This window comes from Muntiacus reevesi, chromosome 1 (genome assembly GCF_963930625.1).
Source record: "Muntiacus reevesi chromosome 1, mMunRee1.1, whole genome shotgun sequence".
Taxonomy (NCBI): Eukaryota; Metazoa; Chordata; class Mammalia; order Artiodactyla; family Cervidae; genus Muntiacus; species Muntiacus reevesi.
The window spans coordinates 130,551,260-130,567,997 of NC_089249.1; the positions used below are offsets into that span (position 1 = coordinate 130,551,260).

The window sequence follows — 16,738 nt, forward strand, 5'->3', positions numbered from 1 at the left end:
ACAAGCTGGAATCAAGACTGCCAGGAGAAATATCAATAACCTCAGCTATGCAGATGACACCACCCTTATGGCAGAAAGCAAAGAGCAAATAAAGAGCCTCTAGATGATAGTGAAAGAGGAGAGAGTAAAAAAGCTGGCTTAAAGCCCAATATTAAAAAAATGAAGATCATGACATCTGATCCCATCACTTCATGGCAAATAGATGGGGAAACAGTGGAAACAGTGACAGACTTTCTTTTCTTGGGCTCCAAAATCATTGCAGATGGTGACTGTAGCCACGAAATTAAAAGACACTTGCTCCTTGGAAGAAAAGTTATGACCAACCTATACAGCATGTTAAAAAGCAGAGACAATACTCTGCCGACAAAGGTCTGTTTAGTCAAAGCTATGGTTTTTCCTGTAGTCATGTATGGATGTGAGAGTCGGACTATAAAAAAAACTGAGCATCAAAGAATTGATGCTTTTGAACTGTGGTGTTGGAGAAGACTCTTGAGAGTCCCTTGGACTGCAAGGCCATTTAACTAGTCAATCCTAAAGAAAATCGATTCTGAATATTCATTAGAAGGTCTGATGCTGAAGCTCAAGCTCCAATACTTTGGTTGCCTGATGCAAAGAGCCAACTGATTAAAAAAGACCCTGAGGATGGGAAAGATTGAAGGCAGGAGGAGAAGGGGATGATAGAGGACTAGATGGTTGGATGGCATCACCGACTCGATGGACATGAGTTTGACTAGGCTCCAGGAGTTGGTGAGGGACAGGGAAGCCTGGTGTGCTGCAGTCCATGGGATCGCAGAGAGTCGGACACGACTGATTGACTGAATAACACTAATCTTCTCCTGTGGTTAATCTTCTGAAGGTGATGGTAATCCTCAGATTATAACTGGTTTCAGCGTGTGCACAGAGTAGCAGAATGATTTGAAAATGAGACTGAGGTGTCAGCCTCCCTAAGACTGACCTATTGGAAGAAGAAGACTTGAGTACCTCACAAATATCAGTTCTCCCGATTGCCCCCTTTAGGGACAAAGTCCATGGTCCACTTTAACTGAAGACCTGATCTAAAGAATTTGTGCATCTGTTCTGTGACAGAATGTGTAGAAAACAGGCAAAATATTTTGGTACTAGAACATGAAGATACATAAAAACACAGGATTTGGAATTAGTCAAGCATTTAATACATAATTTTCTAGCCATAAGAATCTTTGGCAAGTTAGATTTCTTGAGCTTCAATTTTCTCACTGGTAAAAAAGGGATAGTAAATCCAACTTCATAAAATGGTGATGAGGATTAAATGAAATAATGGATGCAAATCACCCAGCACATATTCACTGTTCCATAAACGGAAGTTGTCTTCACCTCCCCTTTGGCTGACCTCTTTGGCTGGTAAGACAAATCTGGAAATCTAAGTGAAATTTGACACGTTGATGCCTGATGCAGAAGTATAAGCTTAATTTTAGTTTAGTATTAATCAGTAGTTAGTCTCTCGTTTCTATTATTCAGCAGTAAGGTACAGACACTATATAAATAACACATTAGTCTCAGATACATGTTTTAGATGTTACAAACCAGCTGAGAGATCTGCAATATGTAGGTGAATGTATCTTATATTCAAGGTTTACTCAATTTGAATGACTATGCTTTTATTTAATAAGCAAAACAGTAGCCTGTTAATGAGGGTTTTAAATTATATGAATATCTGCCTTCCTTTGGGACATTTTAGGGACTTACGCCTCTTGAGTTTTTATTAGCCCTTTTCTTCCCTCTCTCCTTCTCTTTCTTGGTCACAACTTTTCCAAACTTAAATGTTCCTTCAGTGTGCTATTCCAGAGCTCACTCTAAAGGACTCTAACGGATTCCTAGCAAGGAGTTAATGCCTTCTTATGTGTCTCGGTGGCCACCCTGACTAAGCTCTTGCAGGCTGACAGATGGATGTCTTAGATAGGTAGATACATTTGCACATAAGGTTTAAGTGGTAAGGAAAAAAAATGCTACTTTTGATGCTGATGAATTCTGGTAATGAGATTCTTGTCAGAGGAGGATTATGCGCACTGCTCCTTTTGGCAGCTTTCTGCAGAGTGAAATGGAATAGAAGCAATATGCTTACAGATGTTGACATGCCTGTTGCCTTGGCAACATCAGCCCCCGTCTTTGTGGCTGCTGCCGGCAAGGCAGCATCTGGCTCCAGCCCCATCTGTTGTACTGACTGCAGCATCTGCCTCTACCTTTTCTTCCGTGCATCTAGCTCAGACTTCCTATCCTCTGTCCACCCTCTGCTCTTGCTCTCGGATTGTAACATCTGCCACTATTCATTCTTGCTTTACGTACATGACTTCTGGTGTCGAAGAGTGTTCTCTTAGTGGCAATTGTGCTCAAATATTCCTTTACCTGTGAAAAGCTGTTTCACTGAAGATGTTTTCTTTAGTCAGACTTTCTATTCCTGATATTTGAATGATTTCCTTGGCAACTTCAAATTTGCCATTGTAGCATGCCCTAGAGTTAAGGAAAATATTTTGAGAATAGTAGGAAGGTACACACAGTATACTTGAAGGACCTATGGAACAATACATAATACTCACAGGTGCAAAGGGGTGTCTCCATAGATATTGACAACATGTGGCTGAACTTCTAAATCGCTCTGGAGCAGGTACTTCACTATACCGTGATGTCCAAAGCGAGAACAGAAATGGAGTGGAACGTGATCTTCATTGTCCTGAGCATTTACTGCCATCAAAAGAAAGGAAAGATATGTTTTATAGAATTCTCTATTTCTCAGCCTTCTTATGTGTAGTGTCAGGGACTTTTCTAAGTACCCAAGAGACTCCTGGAAATTGTCAATTAATGACAACAATAAAGAAAATTAAGTGCAACCAATTAAAAAAGTTATAATTCTCTTCTATAGCCTGTTACCACATTAGGCAGGCTTTCTTCTAGCTCCCATAAATCTATGGAACACATCTAATCAAATCTACCTTGCACAATGAAAGAGTTCAGGAAACTAATAAGTATCTAAAAGGTACTCATGGCCTTATTTCCACAAATGTCACCATTCAAACTGATTATATACTTCCATCCCCCATGGAAGGTGTTAAAAAGTTCAGACTTTGGACAAATCATCATTTCCCCAAATTTTGGCCCAATATATTAGCATGAGGCCTAGTACACTGTATGTTTATAGTGCTATTTAGGAGGTTCTGATATTCCCTCAACTGAAAAATATTATACAAAGCATGGTATAATGAAAAGGCAACAAATGATTCAGACCTCATTAATTGTGTTACCCAAGACAACTGTTTAACATTAACTGCAGTTTTAAATTGTCCAATCGGTAGTGATCATTTGACTTTTTCTTTGTTCAATCCAGCCTTATAACCTCTTCTGACATTTGGGGAATTCCCTATGTTGAAAATACTAACTAGATGCCAAAATCACATTTTATCATTGAAGCTGGAAAAATGCTTTCCAAGTCTCCCTTGCAGTTAGGGCACAGGATTAGCACAGGGTGACCATATGTCCCAGTTTAGTGTTCTTACCCTAGCATAATTTTTAATAGCAACGCTTTCACTCTCAACCATGCCCTGGTTGGACGCTTATCTCCAGGCTCTTCTATTCATATGTTACTTCAGACTTAACATCAGAGCTGATGACGTACAAAAGCAGTCTCTTCTGTTTTGGGAAAGTAGCAGTGGTGGAATAGCTCCATCTAATTTCCAGTATTAGTGCTTCCAGCCACAGACTGGGTGCCCTGCATTGTTGGTGCCAGAAACACAAGTGCTGGTGTGTATGTTAGCAGAGGTGGCAGTGTGCCTTCAAAGGATTAATTCTGGGGGTGTGATGCTGGACACCATTTCTCACTGTGAGATTGCCAAACCCAGCTTTCTATTCTGTTCTGGGGAAGATTCTATGATAATTGATATCATTTAATATATTTCCTTCATGCTTAAATTAGCAAGCATTGGTTTCCAAATCTGGCAAATAAGAACACCTGATTGACACAGTCATTCCTCAACAAGTAATAAATGATCAATATGCACCAGGCACCACGCTAGGTATTCTTATCAGTTGATGGAATACCATTGTTGGGCAGCAGAGATGCTGAAAGGATTAAAGGAGATAATTTCTGGAAAATATCTAGCATGATGGCTGTCACATATTAGACATCTAATAAAAATGTCTACTTTCCCTTTTTACTAATTTCCCTCTCAGAAATTTACCAAATGCTAAGGCCAATAAGCTATAAATGCAGAGTCTATGCCCTCAAATAATTTACAATCTAGTTGAATAGTCAATAATTACAGGCCTGAAGTAATAGAAGTCAACACCAAGCTGCTAAATTTTGGATTCGCTTTAGCACAATTTTTAAAATTAAACATAATCAGATCAACTGCTCTACAGTCACTTTTTGTTATTTTATTACTCTGTCCATCTGTATATAGGGCTTTATTCAAAATAGAAAAAAATAGCCCTTAACATTGATTTTCATTATTATGTGTAACAGAAATCATCCATGAACCAAAAGAGTTGATGGAAAGATTTTCTTTTAAGAATAAGCAATAAGAAGGAAAAGAAAGGCAAGATACTAGTTTATTTTTTTAAAGTTCAAATAGAACAATCATTTAACATTTAATAAGCACTGATTTAGGCCTTATAGCTGCTATATTTGTAGACAATGATTCTTATTTTATTGTTCTGTAAGTACTTAAGCCAAAAAGAAATCTTTAACAAAGTTACTGAACTCCTCTCAGGGCTGTTATTGAAAAATGAATCTTTGAATCTTTTATATTAATGAGTAGCTCAGAAGGACCCTCTTCCTTCAGAAGAATGTTCCTGGTTGCTTTGATTATCTTCCTTTTTAAGATTCTTTTCCTTTGTTCATATTCTGTTGGAAGTCAGGGAAAGTCAATACCATGAGTCAATGCTTGAGAACAGTAGGGAGCCCAGGGAATCAGGAGGTCACATGAGGATTCTTGAGGTGCAGAGGGGACATTGTAAAACAGAATAAAGCACAATATTCCATTAATTCATGATTTTCCTTTGGCCATCTCTGGCCCCACCCAACATTGTTCTTCTCTAGTTGAATCAATAAACTTCAAAGCAGATTATTTCCTTGATAAATTATTGGCAGTAGCCTGGATATTATTCCCATCAAAGAAGATATTAATACCAACCAAAGGGATAAGCCAGGAGAAATCTGGATCAGATGCAGAGTTTACATATTATATATAACTCCATTTCTGCTTCAGCCATTCTGATACCTTAATTTCATCATAGACCAACTTGCAAAGATTAAAAAAAACACATATTATTATTAGTATTATCTGGGGAAAACCGACTGTATGAATGACAGTCTATTTGTCTAACTTAATACATTATTTAGAGATCTAATTAAAGGAAAATTTTAAACAAAGGAATACATGTAAATCATTATTAGAAAAATATGTGGTCACTAGTCCTCTATCTTGAAGAGCATATGTGTTCAATAGTGTATTTTGCAAGAAAGAGTAGATGAATATGTAGGTAGATGGATGCTACTTCCTGCTTATTTCTGCTCATGGATCTTAAAGATAGAATAAATGCTTCCATATAAACCCAGTAATGAAAAAAAAAAAAAAGAAAAATAAATAAACCCAGTAATGTTAGCACATCCCAATAACTCAACTTCCAAATGTATCTTAAGTAAATTTTCAGTAACAAATCTGTGTGATAGCTCTGACAAGATATATTTTTTTTAAATAAATTACTTCTCTTTATTGACCATGTCCTAGAAACTTTTGTGACATTTTCTGATATCCAAGTCCATGTTAACAAAATTTTGTCTTCATCAAATTACAGAAATTAATAGTTTCTGAACTTAAAAATTTTCCATTTTTAACTCTGCAACTCTATTTTTACAAATACAGAAATAATTTAAATTTGTATCTATATTTTTACAGATACAAAAAGAACTGTATCTCTGTTTTCTTCTTATGGAGTCCAGCAATATTTGACCTTTTCAATCTTATTCAACAAGCATTGTGTTTCTCCTTAAAGATGACTAAGGACTTAAAACATATGTGATTGAATAGGTCAGTCTCCCAAACATGTTGAGCATGCTTTCGGAATTACATTTTGGTTAATTTTATAACCTTAATTTATTTTCATTTGTGATGTTCTGTTACCATGGAAACATAATGTAAATAGCAGATTTCAAATTGCGCTCCTTTTGGGGTTATTCATTTACTCCTCCCCTTATGTCCATTAACCACAGGCAAGTTTCAGATCTAAAATAAATCATCTGAAGGCCTAGATATATCTTAGAGTAAGTGAACTAGCTGATAATAAATCTTGTGCAGCATCCACTAGCACTAAAGATTTTCTGGTTTATTCTTTGCAATTGGTTTAAGTGCAAAAGGGACTTAAATATCACGTGTGTATTAGAAGGAAATACAATGTTTAAAAATCTGAGTCATGTCTTTTGATTTTTTTTTTAAATGATTGAGTAGGAGGCATTAGAGTGCTTCTGTGAGTCTGAAAGAAAATGCTAAAAATTATATCATATGATGCCGGTATGTACGGGGAATACGGGTGCAGCGCACATTTCAATGCCTTTTGTAGAAGAGTCTTTTGATCCTGGAGACATGCTGATCATAAATGACACTCATTTTGACACCACTGAGCTTTGGAGTTGTTCAGAGGAATAAAAGGCTGAGGCTGGCATTGATAATAAAAGGAAGAATGTGAGCAGTTCCTGACCCCTTGGAAAAGTGAGGCAGTTTCAGAAACAATTATGCGCTCAGTGATTTCACACCGGTGTACCTCTGACTGTTCCAAAACAACAGAATCAAAGAGACTGCTTAAATAAGGTCCAAGGAACAGCGCTCCTTGCATCCTGACAACACAGGTTGTTTATGATAATGCTATAGAAAAATTCCTGAGTTACTGCACACCGGCTCAGAAAATGATAGAAACTATGTTTCTCAAACGTTGCCAAATAAAACAGTCCTGTTTCCAACATGGAAGTGAAACTGCCCTAGCCTCTTGCCATACTCGTCCCTGGGAGCCTTTGTGTTTTCCTTATGAGTAGAAGGAAACATCGATTAGTTTTATTAACCGAATATCAATCTCAACCTTGGACCAAGGAAATGGCAGTTCTAGAGCTATGACAACCTTGTGCTTTTGGAAATGTGCATCATTTCTGCTGCAAAGGCCAGCAGTTCCTACAGTTGGGCTTTTAATTAGGTCTCTTGAGGGTCAGTGGAAGAAGGCTGGATATGCCTGAGAGAATTTAACAACAAGATGTAACTCTGAGTGAATCTGTGTCAAGAAATAAAGTTTGGGAGGAAGATTAAAAAAAAGAGAAAGAAAGAACTTTTCTTCAAAACTTTCAATTTTCCAAAACTCATTTTATAATTAAAAAACTAAAAAAGTTGCAGGAAATTTTATTCTATTAAATGCATCCAAAATATCTCTGTGTAGTCTAAAGCTTTTTTCCCAAACTGATCACATTCTAACTCTATTTCCATTTAAAATAATAGTAGTCTCAAATACTGAGGTGGATGTGGGGAGTAACATGAAATGCTCAGATATAGCTCTGGGAATGAAAAATAGTGGAAATATTTTGGAAAGCTGTCTGAAATTTCTCCCAAAGTTAACATGTATATGCCCTTTGAATCAGCAATTCTCTCGCTTTCTCTCTCCATATATATTACATATATGTATGTAATATATATGTGTATATATATATATTACAAATATATATATCTTCATTTTCTAAAGCAAAGAAAAAATTTAACCTATGGCAATAATAGAAACCAGAATATTGATTATCTTTGGTGGTGAAAGCTATTTACTAAGAAGTGGGCACAAAGGAACTTTCCAGGTGAAATATTTGCAATCTTCCAGATAAAAATACTATATCTTGATCTTGATGACTTTTGTGTGGGGGTATTCAAAAGGAAATATTCACTTAATACTCAGTTAAGATTTGAGAATTTTGCTACATGTAAGTTTTACCTCAATTAAAAAAAGATTAATGAGTAACAACAAGTGGAAAAAAATTAGGAAAACCCCTTACTTTTATGGTCATACCTAATGACAATAAGCGTATTGTCACCCTGCTTATTTAATTTATATGCAGAGTACATCATGAAAAATGCTGGGCTAGAAGAAAAACAAGCTGGAATCAAGATTGCTGGGAGAAATATCAATAACCTCAGATATGCAGATGACACCACCCTTATGGCAGAGAGTGAAGAGGAACTAAAGAGCCTCTTGATGAAAGTGAAAGAGGAGAGTGAAGAAGTTGGCTTAAAACTCAACGTTCAGAAAACTAAGATCATGGTATCTGGTCCCATCACTTCATGGCAAATAGATGGGGAAACAGTGTCAGACTTTATTTTTTTGGGCTCCAAAATCACTGCAGATGGTGACTGCAGCCATGAAATGAAAAGATACTTACTCCTTGGAAGGAAAGTTATGACCAACCTAGACAGCATATGAAAAAGCAAAGACATTACTTTGCCAACAAAGGTCCATCTACTCAAGGCTATGGTTTTTCCAGTGGTCATGTATGGATGTGAGAGTTGGACTATAAAGAAAGCTGAATGCCGAAGAATTGATTCTTTTGAACTGTGGTGTTGGAGAAGACTCTTGAGAGTCCCTTGAGCTGCAAGGAGATCCAACCAGTCCATCCTAAAGGAGATCAGTCCTGGGTGTTCATTGGAAGGACTGATGTTGAAGCTGAAACTGCAATAGTTTGGCCACCTCATGCAAAGCACTGACTCAGTGGAAAAGACCCTAATGCTGGGAGGGATTGAGGGCAGGAGGAGAAGGGAACGACAGAGGATGAGATGGCTGGATGGCATCACCAACTCGATGGACATGAGTTTGAGTAATCTCTGGGAGTTGGTGATAGACAGGGAGGCCTGGCCTGCTGCAATTCACGAGGTAGCAAAGAGTCGGACACGACTGAGTGACTGAACTGAACTAAACTGAACATATTAAGCTGAAATAAAATATGTAAAGAAGGATTAACATATCAGTTTAATTAATATATTAAAAATAATAAATTTTGATTTGAGGAACAAATTAGTACATGAAAACTAGAACTAATCAACTTCAAGATTATTCCCTAGTAAATAGGTAAAGTAGAAGAAAAAGCATACATAAAGTAAAAGACTGCAGAATTCTTCTTCTAATCATAATCTTACCATCTGCTTTGCTGCCTTCTTCCACCAAGAGTTTCACAATATTAAAGAATCCTTTTGCAGATGCTAGGTGGAGGGGCCTATCTCCAACTTCACCACTTACATTTACATCAGCACCAAATTTCAAAAGGAGGCGAGTTACCTAAAGGATCCAAGCATTTGAGATTAGTATCAAATGTCAAATAAGGAAATGGCAACCCACTCCAGTATTCTTGCCTGGAAAACCCCATGGACCGAGGATCCTAGTAGGCTACAGTCCATGGGGTCGCAAAGAGTCGGACACAACTGAGTGACTTTACTTTCACTTTCAGCAGTATGGAAGGAGACATATCATTAAGATGTTCTTTTGGTTAATTTTTGTCTGAAAAAATCCTAATTCAATTGGTCTAAACAATAAGGTACTTATTATTTATCACCTAGCAAGAAATTAAAAAAAGGAGCAATTTCAGAGTTGGGTCTTCATTGTACATAAACAGTCTTCTCTAAAATCACCCATAATCATCTCTGAACAGTCCTTTAAAATCTTCTTCTGGCCAGAGTCAGCAGTGTTTACATGATTCTTTATTTTCATAGTGACTCCATGCATAGGTCACCAATGGTCATCTTGTGACCAGGATTCTAAGTCCTGTTTTGATTTGTGAGTAAGCAGGAGATAGCCACACTGGCCTTTAGCATCTTCCTAAACTGGCTGAGATTCACAACTCAGGAGTCTTCCAGGGGTTGTTTCTGGTAATTTATGGGATTTGTTCAAATTATTTACACATCCACTTAGGAATCTTTCAAATACTTTTTCTAAACTTGACATTGTCTCCTCTGGGAATTTCAGAAGTCATCACAGTGATCCCAAGAGATAAGTTAGTATGTATCTATGCCATTAAAATAACAGTTATGGGAGGACTCCTCAAAACTCTTGACCATTGAGGGCCTTCCCGTGTGGTCCAGGGGTTAAGTGTTTACCTTCCAATGCAGGGGGTGTGGGTATGATCCCTGGTCAGGGAGCTGAGATCCCACATGTCTTGCAGCCAAAAAACCGAAACATAAAACAGAAGCAGTATTGAGACAAATTCAATAAAGACTTTAAAAATGGTCCATATAAAAAAAAATCTCTAAAAAGAAGTCTTGACCACTGAAGTAGCAGCATAAATGTGAATTCAAGCTCTGATACTATTTTGTGGCAGCAGATAAATATATTTTGGGCAGAAGCCTCTCAAGAATATGGTATACATTTGATAGAAATCTAGATGAAAAAAATAGCTGGTGGAATGTGGGAGACCTTATTATGTGCAGTGGGTAAAGAAGAAAGGTTCTGAAATTAGGCTTCTATTTATTAGTTATGTCACTTTGAGTAAATGATTTGGCCTTTTCAAAATTCAGTTTCTTCATCGCCAAGATGGGAATACCTCATAGGGTTGTCGTGAGGATTAAAGAAGTTATTACACATGAAACACTTAGAAAAGTGCCTGGTACTCAATAAATGATATCAGAGGAGGTAGCACCAATGTGGAATGTGTATTTTATCCATTTGTTGGCTAACAGGCACACCAATGCTTAATTCAGGAGAAAGCTGAATAGTAGTAGACATTTAGTCTCAGGAACTTTGCACTCCTAAGCAGATATTTCTACTTATACAGACTCCATAAATTCTGATTATGTGACTTTATAATGCACAGATTTAAACTATCATTGAAATCGATTGTCTATTAAGCACCATTATTATATACCTAGGCAATATTGCTCTTGGTACAAAACATCTACTCTTCCACTTAAAAATAAGTAAATAAACAAATGCCAAGGAACATGGCATATCAGGCACATTTATAAACCAAATGTGCCATTCCCCTGTCAGCATATTTTAGTAAGTGACAATAGCATCCATAAATTACTTATGTGCTGTTTTTGCACATAGAAAGTGAGTCCCTTATCATGAAAGGGCCATCCACATTTTAGCATAATTGTATAATACTGTGACTATATATTAGGGAAAGTAAACAAATTTAACACTCCACAAAACATGCAGAGAAGCTCTTTATGTTTCTGCTGGGTGATGAGGTTAATCACCAAAGAGGATGACTCAACAAACAGCGTGCATTGTGTATATCCTGCCTGTGCCTGAAATCAGAAAAAGTTTGGAGTTTTTTCATCACTTGAGCTTTGGACCCTGTACTTTCAGAAGCATTTTCAGTACCCAGCTCTCCAGTGCACTCCAGTGCACTCTGAGCAGCACATCAATGAAATGAGCAATCTTCCCTAGCTAGAGGTCACGCTTCACAGGCTTGAGAGTGTCCATGCATCTTCCAGCCAGCAAAGAAATAAAGGCACAACGGCTGGAACAGCACAGAGACACAAGTAAGTTTGATTTTCAACTTGGGGACCTCAGGAAGCGCAATAGCATGACCTCTACAAAGGTAAAAAGTGTAATTCTGCTGCATAACTGAGTAATACTAGAGATCTAGGGAGATAAAATGAGGAAGAATGAGAACGGTCAGTGAAAATGAATAACTTGGTAGCTGCTATGTTTCTGTGGATCTACAAAAGCTTTTCAAGGGTGGAACTGATGAGAAGATGGCAAAAATGATTCAAAGGATAGCTCAAGTAGCCTTTCTTTGAATACAGTACGTTTCAAGAAAAGCCTGGAACACTTAAGTGATGCCCCAGGCTTTGGACTTACCTACGCACTTACTTACTGACTTACCTGTTCATGCCCATAGTATGCTGCAATGTGCAGTGGAGTGAAAAAAACTGCATCTTGAACATTGACATTAGCCCCATGTTGCAGAAGCACATCAGCGGCCTGGATAAGAAAGAGCTGGGTTAGGAGATTCATTGGGGGCATCTGTCCAACAAATTCATTTTACAATTAAAATGCATTAATACAACTCGTCTTTAGGAGTCACCATTCTAAAACACAATATTTTTCCATCTCCCTTCTCTGAAATCTCCAATGGCTTGCTTTTGCCTAGAAAATAAAAGCCAAGCTCCTTACTGTGATATTCAAGGTCCTCTCAACCTGATGGTATCCTTTAAAATGTATTTCCCATGACTCTCTTTCATAAACCCAACTGTACAATCAAACTGCACTCCATTTCCCACTTCTCTGAGTCTTTGTTCACATTATTTCCTCAGTCAGAAGTTCCCTTCTGCCCAATCTACAGATATTTAAACCCAAGCTAAATGCCATCTCCTCCAATATTTATTTTCCCTCCATTTGCTGCCAGATTATTTGTTAAAATTGTCTTCCTTCATTTTACATCTCACTCAACTTACTTTCATACCCTTTAGAACATTTATAAGTTTATATACATGCCTTATTACCCTTATTAAAGACCAAATTCTTTAAGGACAAAGCGTATACCAAATTCATCTATATAATCCTACCCTAGCATTTTGTCATGAAAATAGTAATCATTCAATAAAAATTTGTTGAATGAATAAGTGATTAAAACAAACAAACAAACAAAAATCTAGCAGGAGCTATGGGTCAACTGCCTTCGTGGAAAAGCCCAGACTGCCAACAAATCTGCTGACCCTTTAGAGTTATTCTACCAAAGACTTATCTCCAAGCCTCTTTGCTCTAGAAAACTGACTGAAGTCATTTCCTCCAGATGTGTTCTTTTCACTGTAAAGTTTTCTAATGTACTCTCTGTTCTTCAGTTGGTAAAATAATACACATTTGGGGAAATTTTCAAAAGTCTGTTAGGCTTAGAAGAGAGTACATGAAGCTGGAATCAAAGAACTCAAGGAACATATGTTCCCACACATCTTCTGTTCTTTCTATGCCTTCATCCTAAATCGAGGCCATAAATGGTAACGGGAGTGCCTCTGTCTCACTTCAAAACATAGAAAGATAGGTTCCACTCTCCCATTTTAAAGGTAAAGACACTGAGCCTCAAGGAGGCTTTTTAACCTATCTGAGATCATACAATCAATAAGAAGCAGAACTGGAATTCAAATTTAGGCTTGTTTGAAGTTTCTTTGTATTAGATCCTTCCTGTGACCTTGATAGTGTTAACACTAACCGTTAAGAAAATGAACTAACTGAATCAATCTCAGGTAAAATGAAGCTTTCTCTCCGTAGAAGCTTGTTAGATTCAGCTTTGTAGATTCAGCTTGGAATTGAATGCTGGAACCATTTATATCAAATGTCTGCTATCTTAGACTTCACATGCTTGTGAGTTCAATCTTGGGAACATTTAAAGGAGGTCACATGTGATCAAGGTAAATGGAACTTTTTACAAATTCTCTTATTTTAAACATAGCATAAAATAAAGAAGACAGCATGAATTTTTATTGTAAAAAGGATTCTCAAACGTTAACATATAGACCCAAATTTCTTAGGCATAGTTCCAGAACTTACTTTCATTCTAATAGATAAGGGCTCTTAGTCCAATGTAATTTTTTCCTAAGTTTGCACTTATCCAGTTATTCAGAAGGTCAATCTTTTGGCTCAATATTCATCAATTATGAAGTGTTGGCCTTCTGAGAAACTGTCAAAATGTAAGATTTAATGAAACCACACAGAGTCATTATTGAACTGTAGGTTTTAGTTAGTTTGTTTTAAAATTCAAGAAAATAGTTAACCATTGAGAGCTATGTACACAGGAATTATCTGAATAATTTCACAGGCTATTTATATAAATTTAATGCATCTATTGGTTCTTATGATATTTCAAGTCATGATAAGGAGTATATCTCCTACCAATTTTACTGGGATACAATGTATCATGATACACAAATATGCTTGTCATATGGTTATGATAAATGCACTCATGTTAATGCTTAGGTTGGAACGTATATCTATTAAATAATTTTAACCATGCTTCCCCTAATCTATAAACTGAAAGAGTGGGTAGATCAATTTCACCTCCTTTCCACTGTGTGAAGTCCCAAACTGAATCGCTTTTATGCACCACTATGCTAAATATATAATAGGCATCCAGATTATTGATTTGGACTGTATTTATAGTTAAAAAATAGGAATATATATCTACTAGTCATAAAGGAATTTAAACATTAACAATTAGGACCCAAATATATGACAGAAATTTTTAAATAGTTCAATGCACAAATTTATTGATCCTTTACTTTGAATTAACCTTTAGCAAATCCCAAGTGCCTGCTCCATGCCAGGAACTGTCACTGGCATTTTTACATACATTGTCTCATTAAGTTTTCTGCAGGCCATAAAATTCTGCTGTATTAAATACTTTTGAAAAAATACAGTTTTTTTCCCCAAAAACAATAACAAAACTACTACTGAAACTGTATACTAGAAAAAAAGTCTTATCACTGAAAGGATGTCTTAATAATCTTTAAACTCTTTAAAGAAAAGAACTTTATCATACTTAGATTTGTATAAATGATATATATATACATATGTATCAGTATATATATATATATATATATATATATATATATATATATATATATATAAGTATTATTATTATTAAAGAATCGAGATTCAAATATTCAGTTCAGTTCAGTCTCTCAGTCGTGTCCGACTCTTTGCGACCCCATGAACCGCAGCACGCCAGGCCTCTCTGTCTGTCACCAACTCCCAGAGTTTACCCAAACTCATGTCCATTGAGTCGGTGATGCCATCCAACCATCTCATCTTGTCTTCCCCTTCTCCTCCTGTCCTCAATCTTTCTCAGCATCAGGGTCTTTTCAAAGGAGTCATCTCTTTGCATCAGGTGGCCAAAGTATTGGAGTTTCAGCTTCAACATCAGTCCTTCCAATGAACACTCAGGACTGATCTCCTTTAGGATGGACTGGTTGGATCTCCTTGCAGTCCAAGGGACTGTCAAGAGTCTTCTCCAACACCACAGTTCAAAAGAATCAATTCTTCAGCAGTCAGCTTTCTTTATAGTCCAACTCTCACATCCATACATGACCACTGGAAAAACCATAGCCTTGAGTAGATGGACCTTTGTTGGCAAAGTAATGTCTCTCCTTTTTCATATGCTGTCTAGGTTGGTTATAACTTTCCTTTCAAGGAGTAAGCGTCTTTTCATTTCATGGCTGCAATCACCATCTGCAGTGATTTCGGAGCCCAAAAAACAAAGTCAGCCACTGTTTCCACTGTTTCCCCATCTATTTGCCATGAAGTGATGGGAATGGATGCCATGATCTTAGTTTTCTGAATGTTGAGCTTTAAGCCAACTTTTTCACTCTCCTCTTTCACTGTCATCAAGAAGCTCTTTAGTTCTTCCTCACTTTCTGCCATAAGGGTGGTGTCATCTGCATATCTGAGGTTATTGATATCTCTCCCAGCAATCTTGATTCCAGTTTGTGCTTCTTCCAGCCCAGCATTTCTCATGATGCACTCTGCATATAAGTTAAATAAGCAGGGTGACAATATACAGCCTTGACGTACGAGTATCCTTTATTGATGAATATGCACGACAAAGTGTCTATCATAAAGTCTTTGTTTTATGAGCACAAAAAATGGATTGGAGCTCTTTGTTTTGATAGAAGGGAATTACTATACATTACACACTAATAATATTTTCATTTGCTAGTTGACTCCTCAAAATATCCAAGTAGAATCTCTACAATTTCCAGGTTGTAATTTAAATACTTGCTGAAACATTCTGCTCTTTCTTCCTAGAAAGTTTCTGTTTTATTTGTCTGACTGTAATAAACCTAGTCTCAAGGCCAAGCTCAATTCCCAGGTCCTCTGAGAACCTTTCACAAATTCTTTACTGTATTAAACATTTCTTTCTCTAAATGTTTATACTATTTATCCTCACAACTTAATCATTTCATTAATTATCACTGTGTGTAAATCACTATTATACAAAAATTAATTGAACTATTTTTATCATGTTCTGAACTTGTCTCAATGAAGTGTAGGAAGTTTTGATTCCAGATTAAGAAGGATTTTTCACCTGAGACACTGGGATTTAATCCTTCTAACTAAAAGAGTTATACCTTATCATTTTAAATTCCAGAGATTTAAAAAGTAATGCCTACTAGAGAAAAGTCCTCATTGTTCTTATTTGCTGAATGTTTCTGCTACAGTATGACTTTAACTTATTGACTTGCACCCAATTGGCTTCCCACTCTGAACTTCATCTTATGAAAATCATTGACAGTGATGAAGTAGAAAAAAATGACCACATCAATAGGAGCTAAATGTCTCAAGGAAGAGAAAGTAAAGTAAGGTAAATTCTATATGGGATAAAATGGTAATCAATCAGAGCTGAAATTCCCAAAATTAAATATAAGTGTTTTATACTAGTAGACTTTCCAATAAATATCTACACTTTGAAATTTAAGTTTTTCTTTGCTTTATTTAAAGTGATATCTCATTTCCTGTGACTTCTTTGGAGTCTCCCTCAAATTCATACTTACACTGACGTTTTCCTTAGGATTTATAGTTTGTTTAAAGCCACAGTTTTCTCTTCTATATTTCTTCATCTAATCTTTACTTTTGAGACTTTTAGAGAACAGGATCGTGAATCTCTTTTGGGATAACACCCACTTCCATTTAGTAGAAAATCTGTATTAACAAAGTTTTAGAAGAAAATGTTTTTGTAAGTTTATGCCTCAGGAACTCA

At 36.5% G+C, this 16,738-nt stretch overlaps 1 protein-coding gene across 1 annotated transcript in view; it reads right to left on the minus strand.

The window, feature by feature from the left end:
• The window catches only part of TNNI3K (TNNI3 interacting kinase), a 311,086-nt gene that overhangs the window by 209,764 nt on the left and 84,584 nt on the right, over window positions 1-16,738 (minus strand). Inside the window, exons 6-9 of the mRNA XM_065910902.1 lie at window positions 11,872-11,970; window positions 9,183-9,321; window positions 2,574-2,718; window positions 2,383-2,487 (exon numbers count right to left, since the gene is read on the minus strand). Of these exons, the coding sequence (XP_065766974.1) occupies window positions 2,383-2,487; window positions 2,574-2,718; window positions 9,183-9,321; window positions 11,872-11,970 (488 nt within the window). The remainder of the gene's footprint in view (window positions 1-2,382; window positions 2,488-2,573; window positions 2,719-9,182; window positions 9,322-11,871; window positions 11,971-16,738) is intronic.